The 25,339-nt window shown below is 42.5% G+C and overlaps 1 protein-coding gene across 2 annotated transcripts in view; it reads right to left on the minus strand.

Annotated features, from left to right (window-relative positions):
• Positions 1 to 7,882: 7,882 nt before the first annotated feature.
• The window catches only part of TNS3 (tensin 3), a 592,547-nt gene continuing 575,090 nt past the window's right edge, over positions 7,883 to 25,339 (minus strand). For both annotated transcript variants that reach the window (XM_029589689.1, XM_029589690.1), the window contains exons 28-31: positions 22,895 to 23,063; positions 15,201 to 15,269; positions 15,023 to 15,049; positions 7,883 to 11,961 (exon numbers count right to left, since the gene is read on the minus strand). In XM_029589689.1, coding sequence (XP_029445549.1) covers positions 11,817 to 11,961; positions 15,023 to 15,049; positions 15,201 to 15,269; positions 22,895 to 23,063 — 410 coding nt within the window. In that variant the 3' untranslated portion in view covers positions 7,883 to 11,816. The remainder of the gene's footprint in view (positions 11,962 to 15,022; positions 15,050 to 15,200; positions 15,270 to 22,894; positions 23,064 to 25,339) is intronic.

Consider the following 25,339-nt stretch of genomic DNA (forward strand, 5'->3'; position numbering starts at 1 on the left):
TTTATCTGTGTGAGTTTTTGAAAGTTACTACAATATATGCCATTGAATTGTTCATAGGATATTCACATGTAAGTGCAATTTGTGTGTGTAAATGGCTTTTTAAAATTATGATAGTATGTTACATTTACACATGTAACACCTTTTATCTCCTAACCTCTTTAGAGAGGTATTTGAATGATTATATTACCTCTACTGGAGCTCTTGGCAGGTTCTTTCTTGGGATAAGTGGATTGATGTCCTATTGAGTGTTTGAGCACTTTTAGGTATTTTTGGTCATTTCCTAGCAGGTGATCTGTTAATATTAATTTTATGTAGTCTAATTTTAAGATGATTTTGTGTTCTGTTTTCTTTTATCATGATTTATGTTCTTAAATTTAATATGGTTGTATTGTACATTGCCTAGCACTCATGCAATAGATGATTAATAAAGCTATAAAAAAAGATAAAGATAATGGGGATAAGTACGATCCAGGGTGGGAGCTCCCCAGTCCTAGCAGTCTCCAGTAGGGCTGGATTGAATTAGCTTTCTGGACAGGAAGTTGGAAGGGCCTGGTAAGGCCCAGTCAAGCAGATCCCAGCCCTGGGTTCAAGCTTTTCTGGGTGAAAGAGGGTTTCCAGGGCTGTAGCAGGCTTTTTGTTGAATGGCACAAATACAAAAAGTTTGGATATTTTCATAGGAAGCCATTTTCTTTTTTTCCATTCAGAACAAACAGCCTCATTTAATGTATTTTTTGCATTTGTTTCAAACAAATGCACATACCTACCTACTATCTGCTGTTTTTGACACCATTTACTCCTTGATACACTGTACTTCTTACCTCTCCCATCATAATTTTACTGTATCCTCTGGTGGCTCTTCTCCACTGATATTCAGCTACTGGTCATGTGCCTCAAGGATCTATCTTCTTTTCTATCTACACTTCTTCCTTTGGTGCTCTGATCTCCTTCTATGGCTTTCAGTACCACTTATGCTGATGACTCCCCAAGTCTACCTCTCATTTCCTCAGCTCAGTGTATGGTGGTGGTGGTCAGAAAAGCAATAAATTGTTAGGAATGTAGAGCAGAAAATATATTTCCTCTGTATCGATCCATTGTGCACTCGCACCTTGGAGTATTGTATGCAATTGAGGTCATTCCATCTGAAAAAAGACATAGCTGAGGAGGGTAACAAAAAAGATAAAGGGGATGGATCATCGCTCCTATGATGAGGCTACACAAGCTAAGGCTCTTCAGCTTGGAAAAGAGACAGCTGAGAGGGAACATGATAGAAGTTTATAAAATCATGAGTGGCATGGAACGGGTAAATAAAGGACAGTTATTTACCCTTTCAAGTAATACTAAAATAATGGGAAACTCCATGAAATTAACAAACAAATTTAAAACAAATCACAGAAAGTACTTTTCACTTAATGCACACTCAGGTTGTGGAAACTGTTGCCAGAAAATGTAGATTAAGCAACTAGCTTAGCAGGGTTTAAAAAAGGTTTGGAGAAGTTCCTGGAGCACAAGTCCTTAAAACATTATTAGTCAGGTAGACTAAAGAAAGCTATTGCTATACCCGGGAGTAATCAGAAATAAATCTACTTTTTGGGAGCAGCAGGGTACTTGTGACTCAGACTGGCCACTGTCTGAGACAGAATATATTGGGCTCAGTGGATCTTGGTCTGACCCATTTCTTATGTTCTACACCAGAAATTTTGCATCGAATCTAATCCCAAATTTTAGTCTGCTTCTCTGGCATTGTTGCCTGGATCTCCTGCCAGCCCCTTAAACTTAACATGACTAAGATGGAATTTATTTTCTCCAAACCCTTCCCCCCCCCCATTACCCAAACTTGCTTCCACTCATTCTTCAGGTTCCCTTGGCCCGTAACCTTGGTGATATCTGATGCATCTCTCCTTCTCTATGCATTTCCAAAACACCGATAAAGCATGTCCGTTCTTCCTCTATACAACTTTTCTGAAGTCTTTCTCTTCCAAATACGCTACAGAAATACACATCTACCCCTTATCACCTCCCAGTTTGCTCTTTGCAGGCCTCCCACTGAGCCATCCTCTCTCCATTGCAGTCTATTCAAAATTCAGCTGAATAACTTGTCTTTCTCCAATGTCGTTATGACCACGCAACCCCTCTTCTCTGGGTCTGCTTTTGTATACATTTCAAGCTTCTTTTACTCGCCTACAAATGTATTCATTCTGCAGCTCCCCGTTACCTGTCTTCTCTCTTCCCACACCCTTTCGCATCAATTCTGTTCATCTGGCAATTCGCTTTGATCTGTGGTCTTCTTGTGCACTGCCAACTCTCAACTCTGTGTTGCACCGTATGCCTGAAATAAACTTCCTGATTCGGTGCGTCATAATTCCTCTCTAGCCTTATTCAAATCCAGTTTAAATTCTCACCTTTTTACAGCAGCTTTCAACTACTACTTCTCTACAATATACAAACATCCATTGACTTGTGTGATTCTCTGGACTAGACTGTAAGCTCCATTGAGCAAGAACTGTCTTTTATGTCAATCTGTGCAGAAGCACTGTGCATGCCTTGCCTAATAGCACTTTAGAAATGGTAACTAGAAGTAGCAGTAACCTATATACCTTTCACTATTTATATGGCGCCCTTATATTTTTGTCTCCTTTTCTTGAACCCATTTCCAGGAATGTTTATTTGCTCAATGAGCATGATCACATTTTCCATGGATTCCTCTGGAGTTTCACAGTTGAAAAAGGTCTTAAAAGTTTTCCAAAAAGCTGTTTCGTGTTGTAGTTTGGACATCCACTCCAGCCATCATGGTCTTTCTCCACACTCACATCAATGTGAGCATGTTCTGTGATTTGTTTTTTTTCTCTATTCCAAATGTACATATCTAGTGGAGTCCTGCTAAAAGAAACATTATGGGATCTATCAAGATTAAAAGGAGTCCGATAAGACAATTCAGAGCAGAGACTATCCCAAAATCTTCCTTAAAGAGTGGTTTACACAACTTCAGAGATTATCAGTCAGGATCTAATTGCTGTAGGCTTCCCCCCCTCCCCCCAATATTGTCTATGTAGAAGGTCCTTCCTCTGATTTGTATTAATTTTAACAAAGTTACTAAAAAAAAATTCTTATTTTTATTAACTTTCTAAAAATAATGATCAAATACAGGACAGGTATTCATTTGCAAAGAGCAAGCGAAAAGTACAAAATTAAACAAAACAAAAAAAGACTTCATTGTATTTAATATACAATCCTACTTTCATTATGTGGAAGACTGCAAAAAAGACAGACCACAACACATTTCATAATAATGTTACAGTTTACTATTGTAATCCTGTAGGAAAACATTTTCTTTACTTGGTAACGCCTTCTTATTAGTCTCACCTTAAATTGGACTGGATGGGCACAGTGCTACCTGCTGGAGTGAGGCCACTGCTGGGAGCTTTCAGTTCCTCCTCTCTCTTCCTTTCCAATAGATATCACTACCTCCCACCCAGCACCAGTCTAACCAGCTTGCATAGCATTCTTTAAGAAGTAAAGTCAGGGCATTACATATATGCATACCTACCTCCAGGGCACTGCAATAAAGGCACTTGAAGGCAAGATTTTCTTTATAACTACTTACTGGTTGCCAATTTTCTTCACCCCCAAAAGACCAGGCATTCCATTCTCAGCATGGCTCTTTTTCTTCAGGGTGTGCTTCTCAATTTAGAGGCCATTGATTGCTATTACCTTGGATCTAGAGCAAAAACTGAGCATTTGCTGATATCCTTGTATATTGGAAGGTCGAGTTGGACTGAGAAGTAACTTAGGGATGTGCATTCATCTTCTTCATTTCTAGTGTGCACTAAATAAAATTAGTGCACACTAAAACAAAAATGAATAGAAAAAATTTTCAAAACAAAATAAAAATAAAAACGAATATTTTCTGGCTGCACATCTCTAGTAACTAACAGTTCTGGAAGCCAACATTTTCCAAGCCATAAATGGAGCCACAAGGATCATGCCATGAGGATGTCTCCTGATCTTCTCCAACAACCTCTTGATCATTGATTAGGGGAAAATACATCCAGCAGGTCAAGCTTCACCTCTGTGTAAGTGCATCTGTGGCTACTGCACTAGAGTCCTTAAACCTGCTGAATTACCACAGTACTATTTGATCTGTCCTGAAGCTATTACATAGTCGAAGCTCCACACCTGTCACAAAAGACAAACTTGCATTGTTTTAACTTCCACTCTTTTGGGCAGGCATTAGTCAGCTGTCAGTGAAGGAACCAATCTTGGCTTGAGTGAAGTTAATGAATATCTAAGTGGCAGTACAGCTGATGGCTACCAGCACTCAGATACTCACCCAACAAGAAGACTTAAATGTCTTTCTGTTCCTGCTGGGGCACATGGAGGGAGGTTAGGCAGTAGGGATGTGCATTTGCTTAAAATAAAATTACATAATGTGATGAATAAGGTTAATTTGTTTCATTTGAGGGGCTACAAACTGAATCAGGGCCCCCTCCCCCCAATGAAACAAACCTCATTTGTTTTGTTTTAAACTAATGCATTAGGCCTACGTCTAGGCCTGAAGCTGGGACCAAGCCTAGACCCAAAGCAAGGGCCTTGCATAAGGTATAGACCGAGGCCCAAAGCAGGGGCCGCAGCCTAGGCCTAAGCAAAATGCTGGGGTCTTGGCGGAGGCACAGGCTGGCGACAGAACCTTGGCTGAGACCCCCGAAAATTAAGAGAGAAAAAAACCCTTATCTGATCCATTGGATAATCCAACGAAGGCCAGATCCCAACACCAGGGATCTGGCCGGGGCCTGGTGCCAGGCCCGAAGCCATGACCCAACCCAGAAGCCGGGTCCCAATGCCTGGGCCTCAGCTGGAGCCTGATGTCACAACCCAACCTGGAGGCTGAATCCTGAAACCGGGGCCTCGGCCCAGACCCAGGCCTGACACTGCGACCCGATCTGGAGACCGGGATCCGATGCTGGGGCCTCGGCCAGGAGGCTGGATCCTGATGTTTGAGCCTCAGCCCAGGGTCAGTCTTAGGCCTCAGAGCCCAGGCCTGGAAGCTCTTCGCTGGGGTGAATGTGCCAGAATTAACTCAGACACGACACCAGTGGATGCCATCATTTGGCTGTGAAGTGCTGAAGAAAGAAGAGGATCCAAGAAGAAGAGCCTTTAGGCCTGGGCCTAACCCCGTGCTCAGGCCCCTGCATCAGGCCTGGGTCTGGTTCTAGGCCCCAGTATCGGGACCTAGCCTCCAAGTCAGGCCGTGGCATCAGGTTTGGGTCTGGGCCTAGGCTTCTGGGTTGGATCACAGTGTCTGGCCTAGGCCAAGGCCCAGATCTCGGGACCCTGCCTCCTGGGCAGTTTGCGGCATCAGGCTTGGATCCGGGCTCCGGTCTAGGCGTCGGCCTTGAATAGACCGAGGCCGTGGCAACATACAGTGGTTTTGCCTATACAAGTGCGAGGTTTCGGCTTATTCCTAGCTAGCAGATCCCTGCTGGACCAGGTAAGAGGGGGCCAGGGGGGATCCTGGCCCCAGCATTTTTGCAGGAGGGTGGGAGAGACGCATAATTTTCATTTTTGGATTTTTTTTTTTTTTTTTATTGCTTGATTCATTTATTTCCCCATAAATGAAACAAAACAATTCATAAACTGAAATTTGTGGGGGAAAAAAAAGCCTCCCGAAAATAAATTTGTTTCCTCCTGCACATCCTTATTGGGTAGGGGTGCTGCCCCACTTAAGAAGGGGAGGAGAAAAATCAGGCCACTCAGCCTGTGACTTTTTTTTTTCAAATATTCAATAAGGGCCTGATTTTCAAAACCATTTACTTGCTTAAAACTGGGTTTTACGCATGTAAATGCACTTTATCTATGTGAATGGCTTTTGAAAATTGCTACACTACATGCCACTGAATTGTTCATAGGATTTACCTGCATTAAGTGCACTTTTGCGGGTAAATGGCTTTTGAAAATTGCTACACTACATGCCACTGAATTGTTCATAGGATTTACCTGCATTAAGTGCACTTTTGCGGGTAAATGGCTTTTGAAAATTGCTATCATAGTATGTTACATTTATACTCCATGACTCCTTTGAAAATTATCTCCTACATTGGTAGTCAGCTAATTTAACCCAGATAATGTCACCAGAATATCTTTAGCTGAACTAATGGAAGATAAGTTCTGCTGAATATTTGTCTAAAGATATTTGGGTATCTTTATCCACATAACTTTGCCGCTCACCAGCTTACTGAATATGGACTCCTATAATACTCCTTGTATAATCCTCCTTGTACAAAACTTTACTTCCAAACTTTTAACTAATATTCACTATTTTTAAAAAGACCAAACTACAGTATATCAGTGAACAGTGGGAGCTTTACCCCTTAAATACATTTTGCCTGAGATAAAGTCACATGACATTCCACCTTTGTCTTCCATAAATTTCAAGACTCATCTCTGGACCAGACTATATTTTCTTTAAGTATGGACTGGCTCATACAATTTCATACAATTCACTGGTGTACCTGTCTTCCATTCCTTGCCTTCAAATTGTTTCCATTAGAATACACAGCTTCATCCCCCTCTCAGTGCATTCCCAGGATTATTCATGACTCTGTAGTGCAGAATTGGCAGCTGTAACATGTTTATATCAGACCATGTAAAATATTAGAGTCTTCAGGCATCTGTAGATTACACTGATAAGCTAGAGACTCGTGCAATCTGCATATTTTCAAAACTAGTGGCTTCAAGCCTTCTTCACACCGCCTCGAACTATAATTTCGTTTTTTTTTTCTCTTTTTGCTAATTTGTTCTCAAGCACCCCTAGCTAGCATAATTGGGAAAAAGTAAGCCTATTTCATGCTTTAGAAGAAGTTTATTGAGTATTATAAGGTTTGAGTGACCTACAATACCAAGTTGGCAAACCTTTTCTGATTTTTTTTTTTGTTACCTAGCACCCAACATTCGGGCCGATGCTGTATTTAGCCCCCGTTTGGCCGTGCGTTTTCGACGCGCTATTTTTACCCCTTATACAGTAAAGGGTAATAGCGCGTGGAAAACGCACGGCCAGCCCCCCCGAAACTAATAGCACCCGCAACATGCAAATGCACGTTGATGGGCCTATTAGTCATTTCTGCGTGATCCAGAAAGTATAATGTGCAGCCAAGCCGCACATTTTACTCTCAGAAATGAACTCCTGCCAAAGGCTGGCGTTAATTTCGGCCGGCACCGGGAAAGTGTACAGAAAAGCAGAAAAAACTGCTTTTCTGTACACCCTCCGACTTAATATCATAGCAATATTAAGTCGGAGGTCCCGAAAAAAAAACAAACAACAAATCGTAAAAAAAAAAAAAAAAAATCAGCCGCGGCTTGGAAGACGGACGCTCAAATTTGCCGGCGTCCATTTTCCAAACCCATGGCTGTCAGCAGGTTCGACAACAGACGCTGGTAAAATTAAGCATCAGCTGTCAAACCCGCTGACAGCTGCCGCTCCTTATTACCGCGGGCCCTCATTTGAATACTAAATCGCGCGCCCAGGAGAGTGGCCTGGGCGCGCGTCAGGAGAGAGGGCGCTTGCCTCGGAGTGCCGGCTCTCCCGGGCATTTTACTGTATCGGCCCGAATGTTTACTTCAGGTGGCCATTATTTTATTGGTAAGAATAGCAAAAACAGACAACTTTCTCAGTGACAATATTGAAAATGCTGTAATTAATGAATCAGACTAATTGCCATACCAGAATGAGATTTAAGGGCTAGTTAATCCTCCAAAGTTGACGACGTTGAAAAGAAAAAAAATAAAAATCAAATATCAAAACAGAATCGTAATTAAAACACAATTAGTGGAGTTTATCAAATTTATAATTTTTATTATAATCTGAATAGAAGTGACATTTGAAGTGCAGAGAAATTGACTATACAAAGAACTTACAGAACACTCATTTACACACTGGATCTTTTTTTTTTTTTTTTTTACAGTGTAAAGAAAAAGCATAAACAAGAAAGATAATAAGAACATTAAATTTCTATGATACTTGTAGATATACTGGCACCATTTCATTAAAAACATGGTTTAATGGTTTTCTTTTTTCCCTTTAATTATTTCATTTTTTTTTTTAACACTGTACGATATAACAATACATTTTAAAAGTAGAATAATAGGAGATTGGCTAAATACATGTGGCTGCTGGCTACTCATGTATGTGAATGCATATTAACTCTGGAACACCATAAAAAAAATACAGATTTACCCAAAGTGTGAAACAAGGTGCTGCATTAAGTCACATATTTGCCATAATCCAAATTACGTGAATACATGCTGAATGTAATTACAAAATTTCAGAACTGCCACACAATATGATTTGTCTGAAAGCCATGTGACTGTCAAAATCCTTTTATACACAGTGAATGAGACTTGAGGCATCAACAAAGGGCAAAGCAGCTTTAACCGTGCTCGGTGATAGTACAGATTATTCTAGCCTCAGTAAAAATTCAACTAGTTATTGAAATACTTATTAGGATTAAAAATTAGCATCCTTTGCAGGCAAAATTTCTATTTTTTTTATTTTTGGCAATATAAAAGTCCAAAAGTATGTGTTTCTAGCAAACACATACAGGATGCATCTGAAAATTAATATACAGTATATATATATATTTCATCACGCAGTACTGGTGATATGCTGCACCTATCTCCAATATGTTATTTTTGCTTAACATATGAAAATTGTATAAAAGTGTTAAGAGGAATGCATCATAAAAAAAATGTATTTCAATTAAAAAAAACAAACCCAAGAAGTTCCTTCAGCTAATTCAGAGCAGTTGGTAAATTTTTGGGGCAAAGAGCCAAATAGTCAGCAACATCTCCATGGGAGATGCTGCTGTCCTGGAGCGGGAGGGTTCTCCAAATGTAGAGACTTGCCTTTGGAAATGATGGAAGGGGCTCTTTCCCTCTGCACTATTATTAAAATAATAATAATAATAATGCTGTCATAATGAAGACAGCAACAGGGGAAACCTTCCTGTCCAGTCCTGGCCATCCTTGACTGATGTACAACGCTGGCACTGAGCATTCTGAAAACTGTGCAGGCTTAACTATGCTGACCACTGCGGGATCAACAGAAAAACATCCCTCCACACTGGGTGAAATGTGTACAATGTGCCGCCGAGTAGCATATCCGCCGGGTGGTGGGGGCAGGGATGCAGACCCCTGAGCTGACTGATGGCACCCAAATTCTTCCTGAAGGCAGGACGCACGTAAAGGCTGGGTTGGAAAATCAGTTCATTGTTATACTCTGTACGCAGCGTGGCGTGGCGATCCTTAATGAACAAGTTAAATAATTAAAATGAACTGTATTGCTTCAGTAATTCTGGTAGCAGAATCTACATTTTTCACCCAGCAATTCTGATTAATTATGAGAACTGCAACTGAGAGCTCTTATACGTTTTGGGGCATATAATGCCTTTTAATTTATGAACATGAACACTGCTAGGCTTATATGTATTCTACAGAAGGAAACAGGGTCATTTGGCACTTTCAATTTAAACAGGAGGCACTTGGCTGGCTTACTTTAGTGATAGCTCTGCTTTGGCGTTATCTGCCTATATAAATATAATGCCTCTTGTAAATAAAGTCATTTACTGATATCTTCTCTCCTTCCTCCTACTCATCACGGCAAAACAAAAATAATGATCACAGATACAGAACTCTTATGTACACTAAAATGCATGTTTACCAATGCAGATGCATTTCTGGTCGTGGGATCAGTAAGAACGTGCCAACCCTCGTTCCAAGAAAACAGGCTGTGGTTACTTCAATGCTATATATAAAAATAAAACTATACTTGGAAAATACCAAATGGATTGAAGCGGCTGTCTTACGTGTCACCATCCAAAAAGCACAGGCTTGTATTCTGGTGCAGTACCCTTTGGTCACTACTTTATGATCTACCTAGCTAAGCAGTTCTCGTCAATGAAAAGTACGTTAGCTAATGCACTAGCACGGCTTGCTTTGATAAAGTAATTCATTAGTTTCACCAAGCGTGTGACTGTACCACGACTCCCTGTTCCAGAAGAATGCCACAAGCAGCCCTACTGTTATACAATCGAACTATAATACACACACACACAAAAAAAAGTATAATATAAAGATTAGGCAATTTGATTAAAAAAAAAAAAAGCAATACAGGTTGGCTTGTGTTCAGAAAACGTAGTTGACAGCAAAATATCAGGTCAAGGGATAAAAATTTTTCAGACAATATTCGCCATTGACAAAATAGGTGGCCATTTTTCCACTATGGAATATACATACATATCTTTACAGGAAGTATAAAGAAGCATTCCAAAGCATAACACAAAACAAAAAATTGGCAGCGATTAAACATGAAAGTAAATCCTTGAAAATCTCAGGAAAAAGTGTCACATATATATTGACATATTTTACACTTAGCTTAGACTAATTAACAGACCACAAAATGGGAGGTATATCTGAAATATCGGTTCTAAGTACTTCAACAAGGCACAGGAGCGATGCAATATTGTTTCTTATCCTGAGAAATGCTGAAAGGAGAAATCACACAAGTTGAAGGTTATCCATTTGTGACTGGTCACAAATGAATTAGGTTAGTCCAATTAAAAAAAAAAAAAAAAAGTTCATCACTTAGAATTGTTTGACTTTTTATTTCTACATATCCAAGTGGATTAACGTGGAAAACTCACTACTTCACCCTGAGAAAGAAATATTAAAAGGTGATGCTTTACAAAGAATCTCACCCTCACAAGGAAAAACTTACAGCAATATTTGAACTATAGCATAAAATCGGACCATAAATGTGTCTTGGTTTTCCCCTTCACTTCTTTAGGATATTATTTTGCTTATTCCTACTCACATTTATCTATTGGAAAAGTCAGAAAATCAAACCATCCTCTCACCTTATCACATCACATACATACCACCTTCTACTTTCTTGACTGACAAAAAGGCCGAGGGTGATCACCCAAGACAAAACCATCTGCAGACGCTGGAAAATGCATTTCCCCTTTACCCTGGTACACTTTCATCTGAAAAATTCAACCTGCACATACCTTCTTCATCCAACATACTGTACTTGCCTCCAATGGCTCACTGCTAAAGTCCATCTCACACACAGAAGAGGAAGGGAAGAGTATAGTCCGACACTAAAAGGGGCGATCTCTACACAGACCCAGTGAAATGGAGCAATTGTTCACGGCAGGACCTCTAGCATACATCACCACCTTTCAGCATTTCCTTAGTACCATTCTAAGAGTTCAGCTATGAAAAAGTTAACATTTAAAACTGCCATGGATTCAGCAGTAGGCAAGATAGCAAAAGGAACAATTTGCAGGGTTCCGAGAGACAGTTCAAAAAATTAGCATTCCATGAGTATTTTTTTTTTGGGAGGGGGGGGGCGGGCATTTTTGGTCTGTGGAGTGGGTATTTTTCTTCCTGCAATCCTGCTAAAAGACAGGTAAAATTATGTCAAAAACATACCCAGTGTAATTAAGTGTAAGATGCTATTGACTCTCGTCTAAGATTAGGCCAGATATGAACTAACTACTCTGTAGCTTGCGACTTTTATTTTTATTTATTTATTTTTTTTTTACTCTGGCACACCGCCGACAATGCTTTGCAAATACTAGAAACAGCCTTCTAGAAAATGAAGCGGTGCGTATTAAGTCTGTACCGACTTATGTACTTTCTCCTCTGCTGCCGATTTCCTTCCGGGGAATGGTCAGCTTCAGACGGCTCCCGGTGCACTGGTCTCTTGGGGATTAAAAGGACAAGAGAGTTCCAGACTGATTCCATAAGTAGTGGGAAGTATTTCATATTTTCTTCTGAGAACCAATCATGACCTTTGACACAAAGTTCACAATAGCACTGGCCGGCTGCTCTGGATCATGTTCCGCAAACAGGTGACAGACGTTTTCATTCACACTGCCTTGTTTCCGTGCAATAAACCCAAAAACTCTGGAGAAAAGAAAAAAAAAAAAACACAACAAAACCAAGGATATCAGAGGATGAAGATTCTCAGTCCCAAAGCCCGAGAAAGTTCATTTCTCCACCGGATTTCTGGAAGTTGCCTTAGTGGCACTGCACTCGCCCTCTTGCACAGTAGCTGTTAAATTGCTAATGCATGCAGACCAATTAAACAATGAGAATGTGAAGCTGAAAAACCTAATGGGTGCAAAAGGAGGTAAGCTTACTGAGGTCCATATTCTAAAGATTTATGGGAGTGAAATCGGCATTTATCTGCATAAATCTGGCCCTTTCATGATATCCCCCCATCCTCTGTCTGGGTAACTTTGTCCGCACAAACGTTTTGGGCAGACAAAATTACTTGGACAAAAAAAGGGGCAGGGCTTGAAGGCACAGCGAGGGCAGGCCAACATATTTAGCTGGATAGTGCCACACTGAGCGCTATCCAGTTAAGCATGGGTGTACAACCTGGACCGTACAATAATGGCTCTAAAGTTATCCGGATAACTTTATCTGGATATTCAGCAGAACACCTTAATGAGTCAGGTCCGCTGACTATGCGGATAAAGATAACCGGATAAAGTTATCCTATTATCTCCTCCACTCGACAGGTTTTTGAATATGGGGCTCAGTGTGCTTAATGCATTAATGATTAGAAGCATTACCCATTAAGCAACTGTCACTATTATCTACATCCGTGCGGGTAGGGGAAGACGGATGGAGACAGAATATGAGGGAAAGCTTACATCTACTATCATCACTGATCGCTCTTCAGACGATCAAACCGATTTCAACTGATTTTTTTTTTTTTTTTTTTACCACAAAAAGGTAACAACAAGGAAATGGGCTGAAAATAAAAGGAGGACATTTTCTTTCATGCTTCCACAGTCATGTTGCCCCATCAAGGTATAGACTGAATTTAAAATCTAATTTATGTATTACTGTAATACAAATAGTAGATATGTGAAGAAACAGATTGCAAAAAAAAAAACACAACCCCAAACATTGGATTATGGGGAGCTTACATGCCACAGCATGGTTAAGATGTTTAAAAGTTACAAACAAGTCCGGATTTAAGATTATAGCTTCCACGGATAGAGAGGACGGGGGGGGGGGGGGGGGGGAGGGTATTCACCCCCAGAATCAAACAGCAGCAGGGGAAATCCTAGTTTTGGGAGGATTTCAGAATCTGGCACCTTAGGTACATGCCTATGCCTAAACCTGAGCTGGTTTCAAAAAAGAAAGGATACAGCACTGAATTAGTAAGATCATAAGGACCCGAGAGATTAGATAGATATTTTGTTGCTTTACACATTAAGACAGTAATTTTTAAACAGCTGCGCAGGCGTACATGTACACGTGTATGTTGACTCATGCGAATGGACATGGCCATTTTATAATATATGCGCGCATGGTATAAAATAAGCTGTACGTACGTACGTGTGCACAATGTTATATTTTCTTTTTAAAGAGACCATGATATTGATGGTAAGATGTAAAACACGCTTCACAGATCAGCTGTGACTGATCACCACGTATTGTATTTTTACATTTTACATCTTCACAGCCAAATTAGTGCACCAATGTACACAGTACAGACCAAGAAAAGCTCCAAGTTTTTAGGGTACCATCAAGCTAGGGTGAGAGAACATGGAACAAAATTTCATCTTTTGGAGACTTTCCTCACTCCAAATGATGTCAAATCTTCACCAAGGTGTACTGTGCTGTTCGTACATCCCATTCTACGTGCGAAACTGGCCCCTAAACCCTAAGGGGCAGATTTTCAAAGGATATGCGCGTAACCCGAGAAAATCTGCCACTGCGTGCACCAAACCTATTTTGCATAGGCTCGGCGGCACATGCAAGTCCTGGGACACATGATTGCCCAGGGGCTTGCAAAAAAGGGCGTTCCAGGGGCGGCGCCAGCCCGGGGGCGTGCCGGGGGCAGGACAGAGGCCTCCAGCACAGCCGCCGTGCTGAGTGATGGCGCGCCGGCAGCTGGCCGGCGCACGCAAGTTTTCGAGATAAAGGTCAGGAGGGGGTTTTAGTTAGGGCTGGGGGGCAGGGCGGAAGCAAAGTTCCCTCCGAGGCCGCTCCGATTTCAGAGCGGCCTCGGAGGGAACGGGGAAAGCCATCAGGGCTCCCCTAGGGCTCGGCGCGAGCAAGGTACACAAGTGTGCACTCACTTGCTCGCGCCGACCCCGGATTTTATAACATGCGTGTGGCTCCGCGTGCATGTTATAAAATCAGGAGTAGATTTGTTCGCGCGAATAAATCTACGCCCTCGCGCTGTTTTTAAAATCTGGCCCTAAACTATTAACACCTCACCTCGACTTATCAGGTGGCCCTCCTATAGAGATATAAATAGGTGCACACAGTGAGGCCCTCCTAAGAGGCTCTCTCTCTTTCTTTCTACTCCACTCCCCCCCTTTAAGCCCAGAAATGGCAAAAATGCAATTCCAAAATTTTATCGTGAATTAGGTTATGGCCATTTCGAACATATTGCACAGCTTAACGCCAGGGAAAAAGCTGTAATTATTTCCAGCGTTAAAACCATGCGACAGCATGTGTTATATACTATCGCACAGCACAATATGGCCCTAATTTAACTAAAACTCGCCTGAACTCCTCACCTGAGCCTGCCCACCTCAAAAATTTGCATTCACGTCGCGCGATACTATACTTTTCGCATGCGTTATGGCGTTAACGCATGCGATAATGTGCTAACTCCATAACGTATTTTCATGAATGATCCTATAAAAGAGATCACCTTCTCGCAATAATATTTTGACAAATGTGAGCAGGAAACTCATGAATGTTTAAAAGGTCCCACCCTCTTCTACATTAGTACATAACCTATGCTATTCAGAGGATCAAATTAACTGTGAATCTCCTGTCAGACAGTCCCACTAAGGTAACAAATGGCTCCCAAGTTCTCCTTATCTACAGGTGCTTTCCTTAGAGGCTGACTTCTTCACAGCAAGCAAGAACAGATATCAGATACCGTAACGTTAACAGCGTGAAATGAGGCACAAAATTATGTTCAACTTACTTTGCAGACAGTCCGTCTTTTGTCCACCTTGTTGCATTAAGGAGGAGGAGTAACGGAGGAAGGGAGGGAAGAGATTTGGGGGGGCAGGGGGAGAGACAAAAAAAGGAAAGTGATGATTTGTTTTATTACTGCAACAAATAAAGAAACCAAACAATAATTTAAATAAAAAATGCCTTACTTCCTGTCTTGTGGATCCAAAGCGCAGAAAATGACAGTGTTGACAGGGTAGTGTCTTCGGAAAAATAGCCTTGAGAGAGGAAAGCAAACGTTTTGGCCAAAGAGGAATAGAAAATTACTGCGCCATTATATATATATATATCTCAGAGTTCACTAAAACTTATGAGATCGGATTTGATTACACATAAAAGGTTAAATTTTCAAAAACTTAGACTTAGGTTAAGTAGCCATGGCAGGGATGGGAGTTCATTCTGATTCCTACATGTAAGTTCATTAATAAAAACATAACTACCACCATACTGGGCCAGACCGAGGGTCCATCTGTTCTGTTTCCAACAGTGGCCATTCTAGGTCACAAATACTTGGCAGGATCCCAAACAGTAGATTCCATGCTAATGCCCAGGGATAGTGACTTTCCACAAGTCGAGCTGGTTAGTAACAGTTTATAGACCACTGTTTCCCAAACCCTCTCCTGGAGACACACCTAACCAGTCAGGTTTTTGGGATTTACACAATGAATGTGCATGAGGTAGATTTGCTTTGCCTGCATCTTTAATGTATACATATCTATCTCATGCACATTTACTATGGATATCCTGAAATCTGACAGGTTAGGGTTTGCTTTCAGGGGAGGGTTGGAAAACACCATTACAGACTTCTTTCTCCAGGAACTTGTCAATAACTTTGTAAACCCAGCTAAGCTAGTTGCCTTTACTACATCCTACGGCAATCAAATCCAGAACTTAACTGTATGTTGAGTGACAGAGAATTTTCTCTAGTTTGTTTTAAATGTGCTTGCTTACTTACTTCATGGAGTATCCCCTAGTCTTTGTATTATACGAAAGAGTAAATAACTGATTTACATTTACCTGTTCTAGACCTCTCATGATCTTAAAGACCTCTGTCATATCCCCCCTCAGCCATCTCTTCTCCAAGCTGAACAGCCCTAACCTCTTCAGCCTTTCCTCCTCGGGAATCCTTTCCATCCCCTTTACCATTTTGGTCGCCCTTCTCTGTACCTTTGCTAGTTCAGGTATATATTTGTTGAGATATGATGAACAGAATTTCAAACAGTACTCTAGGTATGGTCTCACCACGGAGTGATACAGAGAAATTAATTACAACATCCTCCATTTTATTTTCCATTCCTTTCCTAATAATTCCTAACATTCTGTTTGCTTTCTTGATCACTGCTGTACAGTGAGCTGAGGATTGCAAAGTATTGTCCACAATGATGTCCAGATCCTTTTCCTGGATGGTAACTCCTAATATGGAATCAAACATCGTGTAACTACAGGGTGGGTTACCTTTCCCCATGTGCCTCACTTTGCACTTTTTCACCTTAAAACTTCATCTGCCATCTGGATGCCCAGTATCCCAGTCTCACAAGGTCTTCTTGAATTTTTTCTCAATCCAGTTGTGATTTTACTACTCAGAAAGCAAATATTGCTTACCTGTAACAGGTGTTCTCACAGGACAGCAGGATGTTAGCCCTCACATATGGGTGACATCACAGGATGGAGCCCTGTATGGAAAACTTTACACTGGCACACTGAGTGCACTGAGCATGCTCAGCCTGCAATTATCCCTGTGACCACAGATGTCTCCCTCAGTCTTCTTTTTTCCGCTCTGCAGTAAGCATAGTGGTTAGGAGCTCTGTGAGAAATTCTAACACTTTTTCTTCACCAAAACACTTAAACCTTTACTTCACAAACACTTTTTCCCTGCACGGGTCTCCCTTCGCGTACATTTATTTGACGCTCGGTGAGTACTATGGCCTGTTTTTCGGTCGGTTCCTGTCACCGCCCTGGCCTGCCAACTGACTGCGGCCTTCCCTCTCCCTATGTTTTCATAATTAGCCACAAATAGCCTGCGAGTGTCCCTCTGTGACACTCTGCCTGGTTATTAGCGCTAATGGGACAGAGACTTCCACGGTTTCCATTGCCACCAGGGCCTCTGTCGAATCCAGGTCCTTCGATTTCCTCGGTACCCTCGCACAGTCGTTGCCCCCATCGCTACCGTTGGTACCCCCTTCCAGATCGTCCTGCATTCTTCGATGCCATCGGTACCCCTCCCCCGCGGTACATTGATACCATCGTTCCCTGCATCGATTCTATCAGTGCCATCCATGTTTTTCATCCATGGCACTGATTTTTCCCTGGGTTTCATTGATGCCATCATTGCTCGGATGGATGCCATCGATGCACACCCTTGTGTCGTTGGTGCTATCGATACCCGGATCGATGCCATCGTCGCCCAGGGCACTTCCATCGATGCCATCATTTATTTATCGATATAATCGATGCCCGGATCGATGGCATTGATGGCGATTCCATTGGTGGCATCGATGCCATTGATGCCCGTGGCCATGCCGTCGATACCCGTGGCCATGCCACCGATGCCGGCGGCGCCCGCCTCCATACATCGATACCATTGACGTTCCTATCGATGTGGTCATTGACTCCGTCAATGCCGGCATCATTTTTTCCGATGCCAACGATGTTTTTCGATTTCTCAATGCCACATCATTTCCATAGATACCTACGCCAATGCCATCGCCACTGTTCCACACAGTGCTGGCAGTTCTTGGTGCTCCAGAAACACCAGAACGAGTTCCGAAGAATTCTGGACTGGCGTCACGACACATTGAGCCGCTGCAACGAGAGCCAGGCTCACGAGTCATAATGGCTCCCCTGTACCCGAGGTGTGCCCCACCGACATCAGTGCGGTATTATGGCCCTCCACAAATTACTGTGGTAGCACCAGCCACGCTCAGCCTGTCCCCTCTATACCTGCACTACCATACCAGGTTTCAGAGTTGAGACGGGCGTTTACGTCCAACAGGCTACTCCTCGATGACTCCTGAAATCCACGGAGCCATCAATCTTCACCGGCTTGTCCTTCGGCGATCCACATCGGATGGTAAGTACTCTAATCCCGCTTCAGCGGCATTCCCATTGAGATCTGTTCTCTAATTCGAGCCACATGGTTCGAAAGGTTCTAGGCAGTCTGTCTTCCAAGAACCGTATTAGTGTCACATATCACTATTGCCAGCTATGTCAGACACCATACCAAGAGAACCTCTCTACCATTTATTTGGGATTGCATCAGGACATCCTCCCATTGTCAGCAACAGGCCTCTGTACTGATTAATACTCTGGCTTCTGGTTCCTAATTCAGGACCGAAGTTCCAGATGGATTTGCTGATCTGCTAAACACGAGATCCAGCAAATACTGCCTCAAGTGAAACTCCACCTCGAAATCTGGCGACAGGTCTCGACGTTTTCTGGTACAGCACACAGAAATGCGGGTAAGACTTTACTGCTCACGCTCCCGTGGGAGGTTACATGATATCCAGGTTACATCAGCCCCGCCAGTTGGACACCTCTGGGTCTCTCAACTTGCCAGATGTCATAGACATCACTTCTACCAACAGGGCCAGTGAGTTACACACCTTGTTACATACTCACCCGACCCTGCACTCCTCCATGACCGAGTGGTTTTATGTTTTCAACTTCATATCCTTCTTAAGGTAGATGTTGCATCTCACCTTACTCAGAATATACTCTGCCCACTTTCCCAACACCTCTCTCTCACCAAAGCAAAAGGGTTTTTCCACTCCTTGCACTGTAATAGTGCACTTGCATTCTATCTAGACCGCACTGCACTCCATAGAAATTCCACCTAACTCTTTCCTTCTGTGGCAAGAGCCAAGCTGCGAGTTCCAGTGGGCAAACAGACCTATTCCTCCTAATTGACGGTCTGTATCTCTTTTTCCTACCAACAAGCAGGCATTTCACTACAACACCGTGTGTAACCACACTGTTCCATCCGCACCAGCCTCTATAGCTTACCTTCGGCTGGTGCTGCTTGTACATATTCATCAGGCTGGAGCTCTCTCCATACCTTCACAGCCATTATTGCTTAGATACGACTAGCCAGCATGCTCCATGTTTGGCCAGTCCGTCTACTCCTATTGTTTTCGGTTTAACTACCCAACATCCTTCCACCAACCCATTAAGGGTTTCAGGATGCCCTCCGTTCCAAATTCCACCCCCGTCATTGCGCCTTTTGCGTGTCTTGGGTGCATTTGGTGCACTCTCGGTCATCCTCAGCTTGATACTCACCCATATGTGAGGACTACTATCCTGCTTGTCCTGTGAGAAAGAAAATGTTGCTTACCTGTAACAGGTGTTCTCACAGGACAGCAGGATGTTAGTCCTCACGAAAACCACCCGCCACCCCGCGGAGTTGGGTCTGTATACGTTTTTACTTTTATTTTAGTTTCGCTTGCGCTTTTTGCTATAAGACGAGACTGAGGGAGACACCTGTGGTCACAGGGATAATTGTAGGCTGAGCATGCTCAGTGCACTCAGTGTGCCAGTGTCAGTCAAACCTTTATAGAAACTTTGACAGAAAAGTTTTCCGTACAGGGCTCCATCCTCTGATGTCACCCATATGTGAGGACTATCATCCTCCTATGAGAATAATTTAGTAACATCTGCAAATTTGATTACCTCACTCATCGTTCCCTTTTCCAGAACATTTTTAAATATATTGAAAAGCATTGGTCCCAAGACACTCCATTGATAACATTTCTCTAAAGAGAAAACTGAACATCTATTCCTACTCTGTTTCGCATCTTTAAACCAGTTTGCAAATCTGCAATAGGACCGCCTCTCCTATCCCATGACTTTTTATTTTTCTCAAGAGTCTCTCATGGGGGGACTTTGTCAAATGCCTTCTGAAAATCCACATATACCATATCAACTGGCTCACTATTATCCACGTTTATTAACACTGTCAAAAAAAAAAGAAAAAGTAGCAGATTGGTGAGGCAAGACTTTCATTTGTGTAAATCCATGCTGGCTGTGTCCATTAAACCATGCCTTTCTATAGGGCTGATATAATATAACTCCAGTTTTACCATGGATTTAACTTTAGCACAGGTTTTACTTGACGAGTTAAAAACAGGGGCCTTCATAGGATGCAGTAAGCTAATGCTATGCAAACTGAGGGGTAAAAAAAAAAAAAAAAGCGTGCTAAAATGTGAGATAATCTGAAAAAATCTGCACTAATGCAGAAACCGGCTTGAAAAAAAAAATGCTTTAAAACAGGAGGAAGGCAGTAGGTGCTTGATGTTGGAAAGAGTGTGACTAAAACGACCATGGATGCAAGACTGGCACTGGGCATCCCAACTTGGGTACAGTCTCGCAAGAAAGGCCATTTGGGCAAAGCATGCCAAGTGTAAGCAAAGGGCAAGCTCTCTAGGGAGGGCACCTGCAGCAGAGAAGTTTGTACTTTGATGTTGTGCATCCCTAATGGCTGTAGATGCCTACCCTTTGATTTCACTTGCCAGGTCTTGTCCAAATGGCCTTGTATGCGAGATTGTACCTTTTGGGATACCCAGTGCCAGTCTTACATGCAAGGCCATTTCAGTCACCACCTTTCCAACTTCAAGCCCTTACCTCCTTAAGTCCTGTGTTTTCTTATCACCTTGGCCTGAGGTGGAGGAAAGTTAATTCACATTTCTGGTGGCCATGATATTCTATTCCTGTGCCCACTCTGCTTCTACCACACTGGGCACAGCAATAGAATAACTCTGGCCATCAGAAATGTGAGTTCACTCCGCCTCACACCAAAAAGGAATTACATTTCCAGTGTAAGCTCTCTGGGGCATGCACCTTCAGCTGAATAGTATATACTTTGGCTTTGTGCATCCCGATTTTGGCATCCTGTTCAGCTGTAGGTGCCCTCCCCAGAAAGCTTGCACATTGTTCAGTTGTAGTTTGTAGCCCAAGAGGACTTATGTTGCACATTTAATTCCTTCCTGGGAATGAGGTGGAATATCACACAGGGCACAACAACAGACAATGTTGGCCACCAGAAATGTGAGTTTACTCCACCTCAGATCCAGGAGTTACATTTCTGAGGCAGGCACCTGTCACAGGTTTTCTTTATCAACATGCATAGCTGGACAAGTTGCACACAGTGCTAAAGTGTGTTCCATTCAGCTGTTGGTGCCTAAGCTTTGTCAGCTAGCTGCAGGTTCCTTCCCCAGAGAGCTTATTTACTTGACATTCTTTGTCCAAACAGGACTTGAATGAGAGAATGCACAGCACCAATCTCACATGCAGGGCCATTTTGGCAAGGAATGGCAAGAAAATCAAAGCATAAGCTCTCTGGGGCACGCTCCTTCAGCTGATGCTCTGCTGCTGAGTATCTTGAGCGCTGTAGGTGCCCCTCCCTCCAGAGAGTTTTCTGCTTTGTTAAGCTAGCTGTTGGCACCCGCCCCTGAGAGATCATGCTTGATTTTACATGCTATTCCTTGCCAAAATGGCCCTGGATGCAAGAATTTGCTCTCTGGGATGAGCACTTACAGGTAACTGAACTTTAGTGTACAGTTAAACAGTACACTAAAGTTGGGATGCATCACACCATTGTATTGTTCAACTGTAGGTTCCCACTCAGAGAGTTTACTGGAAATTAAACTCCTGGGTCCAAGGTGGAATAAACTCATTTTTCTGGTTTATTCTATTGCTGTGTCCAGTCTGATAGAAGTAGCTAGACCAGTGTTTTCCAATTTTCTCCCGGAGGCACTACCTAACCAGTCGGGTTTTCAGGATATCCATAATGAATATTCATGAGAGATTTACATACCCTGGCTCTCCAATGTATGCAAATCTCTCATATGTATATTCATTACGGATTATCCTGAAAACCCGACTGGTTATTTAGTGCCTCCAGGAGAGGGTTGGGAAACCCCGAGCTAGACACTACCACAGTCATTAACTCTAATTTGATCGATTTATGATCACTGTTGGCAAGTGGCCAGACTACTGTTACCTCTTATACCAAATCTTGCATTCCAAGGAGCTGAGCATGTGCAAAAGGAGAAAAGATACTGATAACCCCATTGTCACACCGAAGCCGAATATACCGTTAGCAGGGAAGAAATGAAGGGTTCCTCTACCATCTTTTCTATGTCCTCATTTAATTTCTCCTTAAATAGGACTAAAATGTGAACTAAATATTTTGAATCTCATGGGGGGGGGGGGGGGGGGGGGGGGGGGGGGGGGGGGGGGGGGGGGGGGGGGGGGGGGGGGGGGGGGGGGGGGAATCAAATGAATGCGCTGTAATGCTCAACTTTTGCCTTAAAAAAAACCCCAAAAAACCCAAGTACTTTGTTATTCCCTGCGAACTTAAGACTTACTCTAAATTACTTTGTACTAGTAACCAACATTTCTGAGAAAAAAAAACCCTGCATAGGATATGTACATCCATTCACAGCATTTTTTTTTAAATAGTTTTGCAGGGTGTATTCTACTGGGCAAATGTTAACATAAGAAGATTTTTTAAATTCTAGGCATTTCTACATTCTGCTGAGCTTCTCACAGAAAGCAAAACCCCCACATGCATCCAGGTTATTAAAATGCAATGATAAGACACATTTCCCTTCAAGGACTTTAAAGTAAACAGATATGTGCAAACCACCCGCAAACACACACGGTAAGCAGTAATCCTGTTATCATCCATAGCCTGCTTTAAATGTGAAGGCCATGAATGATAAGCATTCAAATCCTTGGGGAGGACAGGCAATACTGTTGTTAAGAGTTCTTCTGCTTCTTTTCCAGTTCATCTTAGGACGCACATTTAATCTATGTCAGGACACCTCTCAAAGATAGCCTTGCTTACTTTCTTTGATTGTCGGTCAGCGTGATCCCCTGGGCAGACACTTTGAAGTGCACCACTGTGGAGATAGGAGGAGGATCCTGTATCTGTGTTATGCTCAGGGCCTTCTGCACTGCCTGGTGACCAGTGAGGGACTCCATTTCAATTGAGTTCAAATACCAAACGTTGCAGGCTGTAGAGAAGAAAAAGGAACTGCTTTCAGTTTATCACATCTTTCCCCCCCCAAAAAAAACAAAAAACAACAACAAAAACAAACAAAAGAGATTCTACAAATCTGGTTTCTTTTCACATTTTAAGCCACTGAAGGTTTATGGCTACAATCGGGATCCTGGAGTTAGATCTCAATGTTGGGCATGCTAGTTTATTGCAGAAACAGGACTACCTGTAATTCCTTAAGTCAATCAACCTTACCATGATTTAGACTACCAAAGTGCAAGTGAGTGTTCTTTCTGCTCCTTTTATAATGGCAGTGTGTGATATGGAACAGGTTAATAGTAGTAGGTATAGAGGACACTTCCTGAAATTAACAGGTAGCAGATTTAAAAACAAATTTAAGAAACTTATTTTTTTTCAGTCAATGTACATTGAAGGTATGGAACTTGTCGCTAGAAAATGATGATACACACTTACAAATCTGCCTAGTCTACTCTCCCCCTGGCCTCCTTGAGAACAATCCTTTCTCCACTCATTGAATTCCTCACAGAAAACAGACTTGGGTAGCCCCTCCATCATTCTCGGAGACTTCAACCTACATGTTGACTCCAAACCTTTCACTTCCACATGAGACGCCTTCCTCTCTTCTCTTAAAGCTATGGGCTTCATTCAAATTATCAGCAGCTCAACCCACAAAGCTGGCCACACTCTGGATTTAATATTCATTAACTCTCACATCTTCTCTACCAAAGCCCCATCATGCACCCCTGTGCCATGGTCCGACCATGCTCTCCTATCAACCTCCCTCTCGTTAATCAACAAACACCCCCCCCCCCCATTCACAGTAACAATAAAACTATTCAATTCAGAAAACCATGCACAGAAGATCTCATTACCACACTTTCCAATGACCTGGAAAATCTTGATACCACTGATTCTGAAGCGGCAATCTCCTCCTGGAATGAGATCACCAATAACATTGCCAACTCCCTATTCCCACAAACCTCCAAAACTCTAAACACTATCAACAAAAAAACAAACAAACCATGGTACACAAACAAACAAAAAACTTAAACATGCCTTGAGATCCAAGGAAAAGAAATGGCGCCAAAATCCCTCCCCATCCCTCTTGGCAACCTACAAAACCCCCCTACACACAACACACACTACCATACGTAAAACAAAAAAACAAAAGACTTCTATGCCATCAGAATACATGACCTACAATACAATGCTAAGGCTCTATTCACATATATCGCTGAGCTCACCAAAACTCCCACCCCACCCCTGCCAGATGAAGACACACAATCCAAATGCGATAAGCTCACACTCTACTTCAGCGACAAAATCACTAAACTCATACATCGCTTTCCATCCACATCCCAGCCCACTTCACCCCTCATAACAACCTCCCATACTCCTTTTAACTCCTTTGAACTGATCTCATCCTCTGAAATGGAAGCTACGCTAAAGAAAATGAAACCTGCACGACACCCCTCTGACACCATCCCCACCAAAGCCCTACTGTCCATATCCAGTATAATAGCAAAACCCATCGCTGAAATCATTAATTGCTCTCTTTCCCAAGGAAATGTACCTGACCTTCTAAAGCAAGCCACCGTCAAAACCCTTCTCAAAAAACACAATCTTGACCCCCAACGACCCCTCCAATTTCCGACCGATCTGAAATCTACCATTCCTAGCCAAAGTACTAGAAAAGATAGTCAATACCCAGCTCTCAGACCACCTTGAAATGCACAACATCCTCTCCCCATCACAATTTGATTTCCGCAGATTCTTCAATACAGAGACCCTCCTAATCTCCCCTCACTGACACCATCTTAAAAGGTTTTGACAAAGGTCAATCATTCTTACTCGCCCTACCCGACATCTCCTCTGCATTTGACAATGTAAACCACAACATATTCCTAACTAGTCTCAAGGAAATTAGAATATTAGGAACCCCCCTCCTCTGGTTTAATTTGTGTCTTACCAATAGACTCTCAAAGTCAGAATAGACGACTTTGAATCTAAACCTATAAACTTCACAAGGGGTGTTCCCTCAAGGCTCCTCACTCTCCTCTACCCCTTTCAACATCTACCTACTGCCGCTCTGTCAACTGCTCTCAGACCACAACCTCACTCACTTTATCTACGTGGATGATGTACAAATACTCATCCCGATTACTGACTCTTTAGCCATCACCCTTAAAACTTGGGAAAATGCCTTATCATTGATCAAAAGCCTCCTCAACAGCCTTAATCTTGCCCTCAACACTTCCAAAACGGAACTGA

Source organism: Rhinatrema bivittatum, chromosome 2 (assembly GCF_901001135.1).
Source record: "Rhinatrema bivittatum chromosome 2, aRhiBiv1.1, whole genome shotgun sequence".
In the NCBI taxonomy this organism is placed as follows: domain Eukaryota; kingdom Metazoa; phylum Chordata; class Amphibia; order Gymnophiona; family Rhinatrematidae; genus Rhinatrema; species Rhinatrema bivittatum.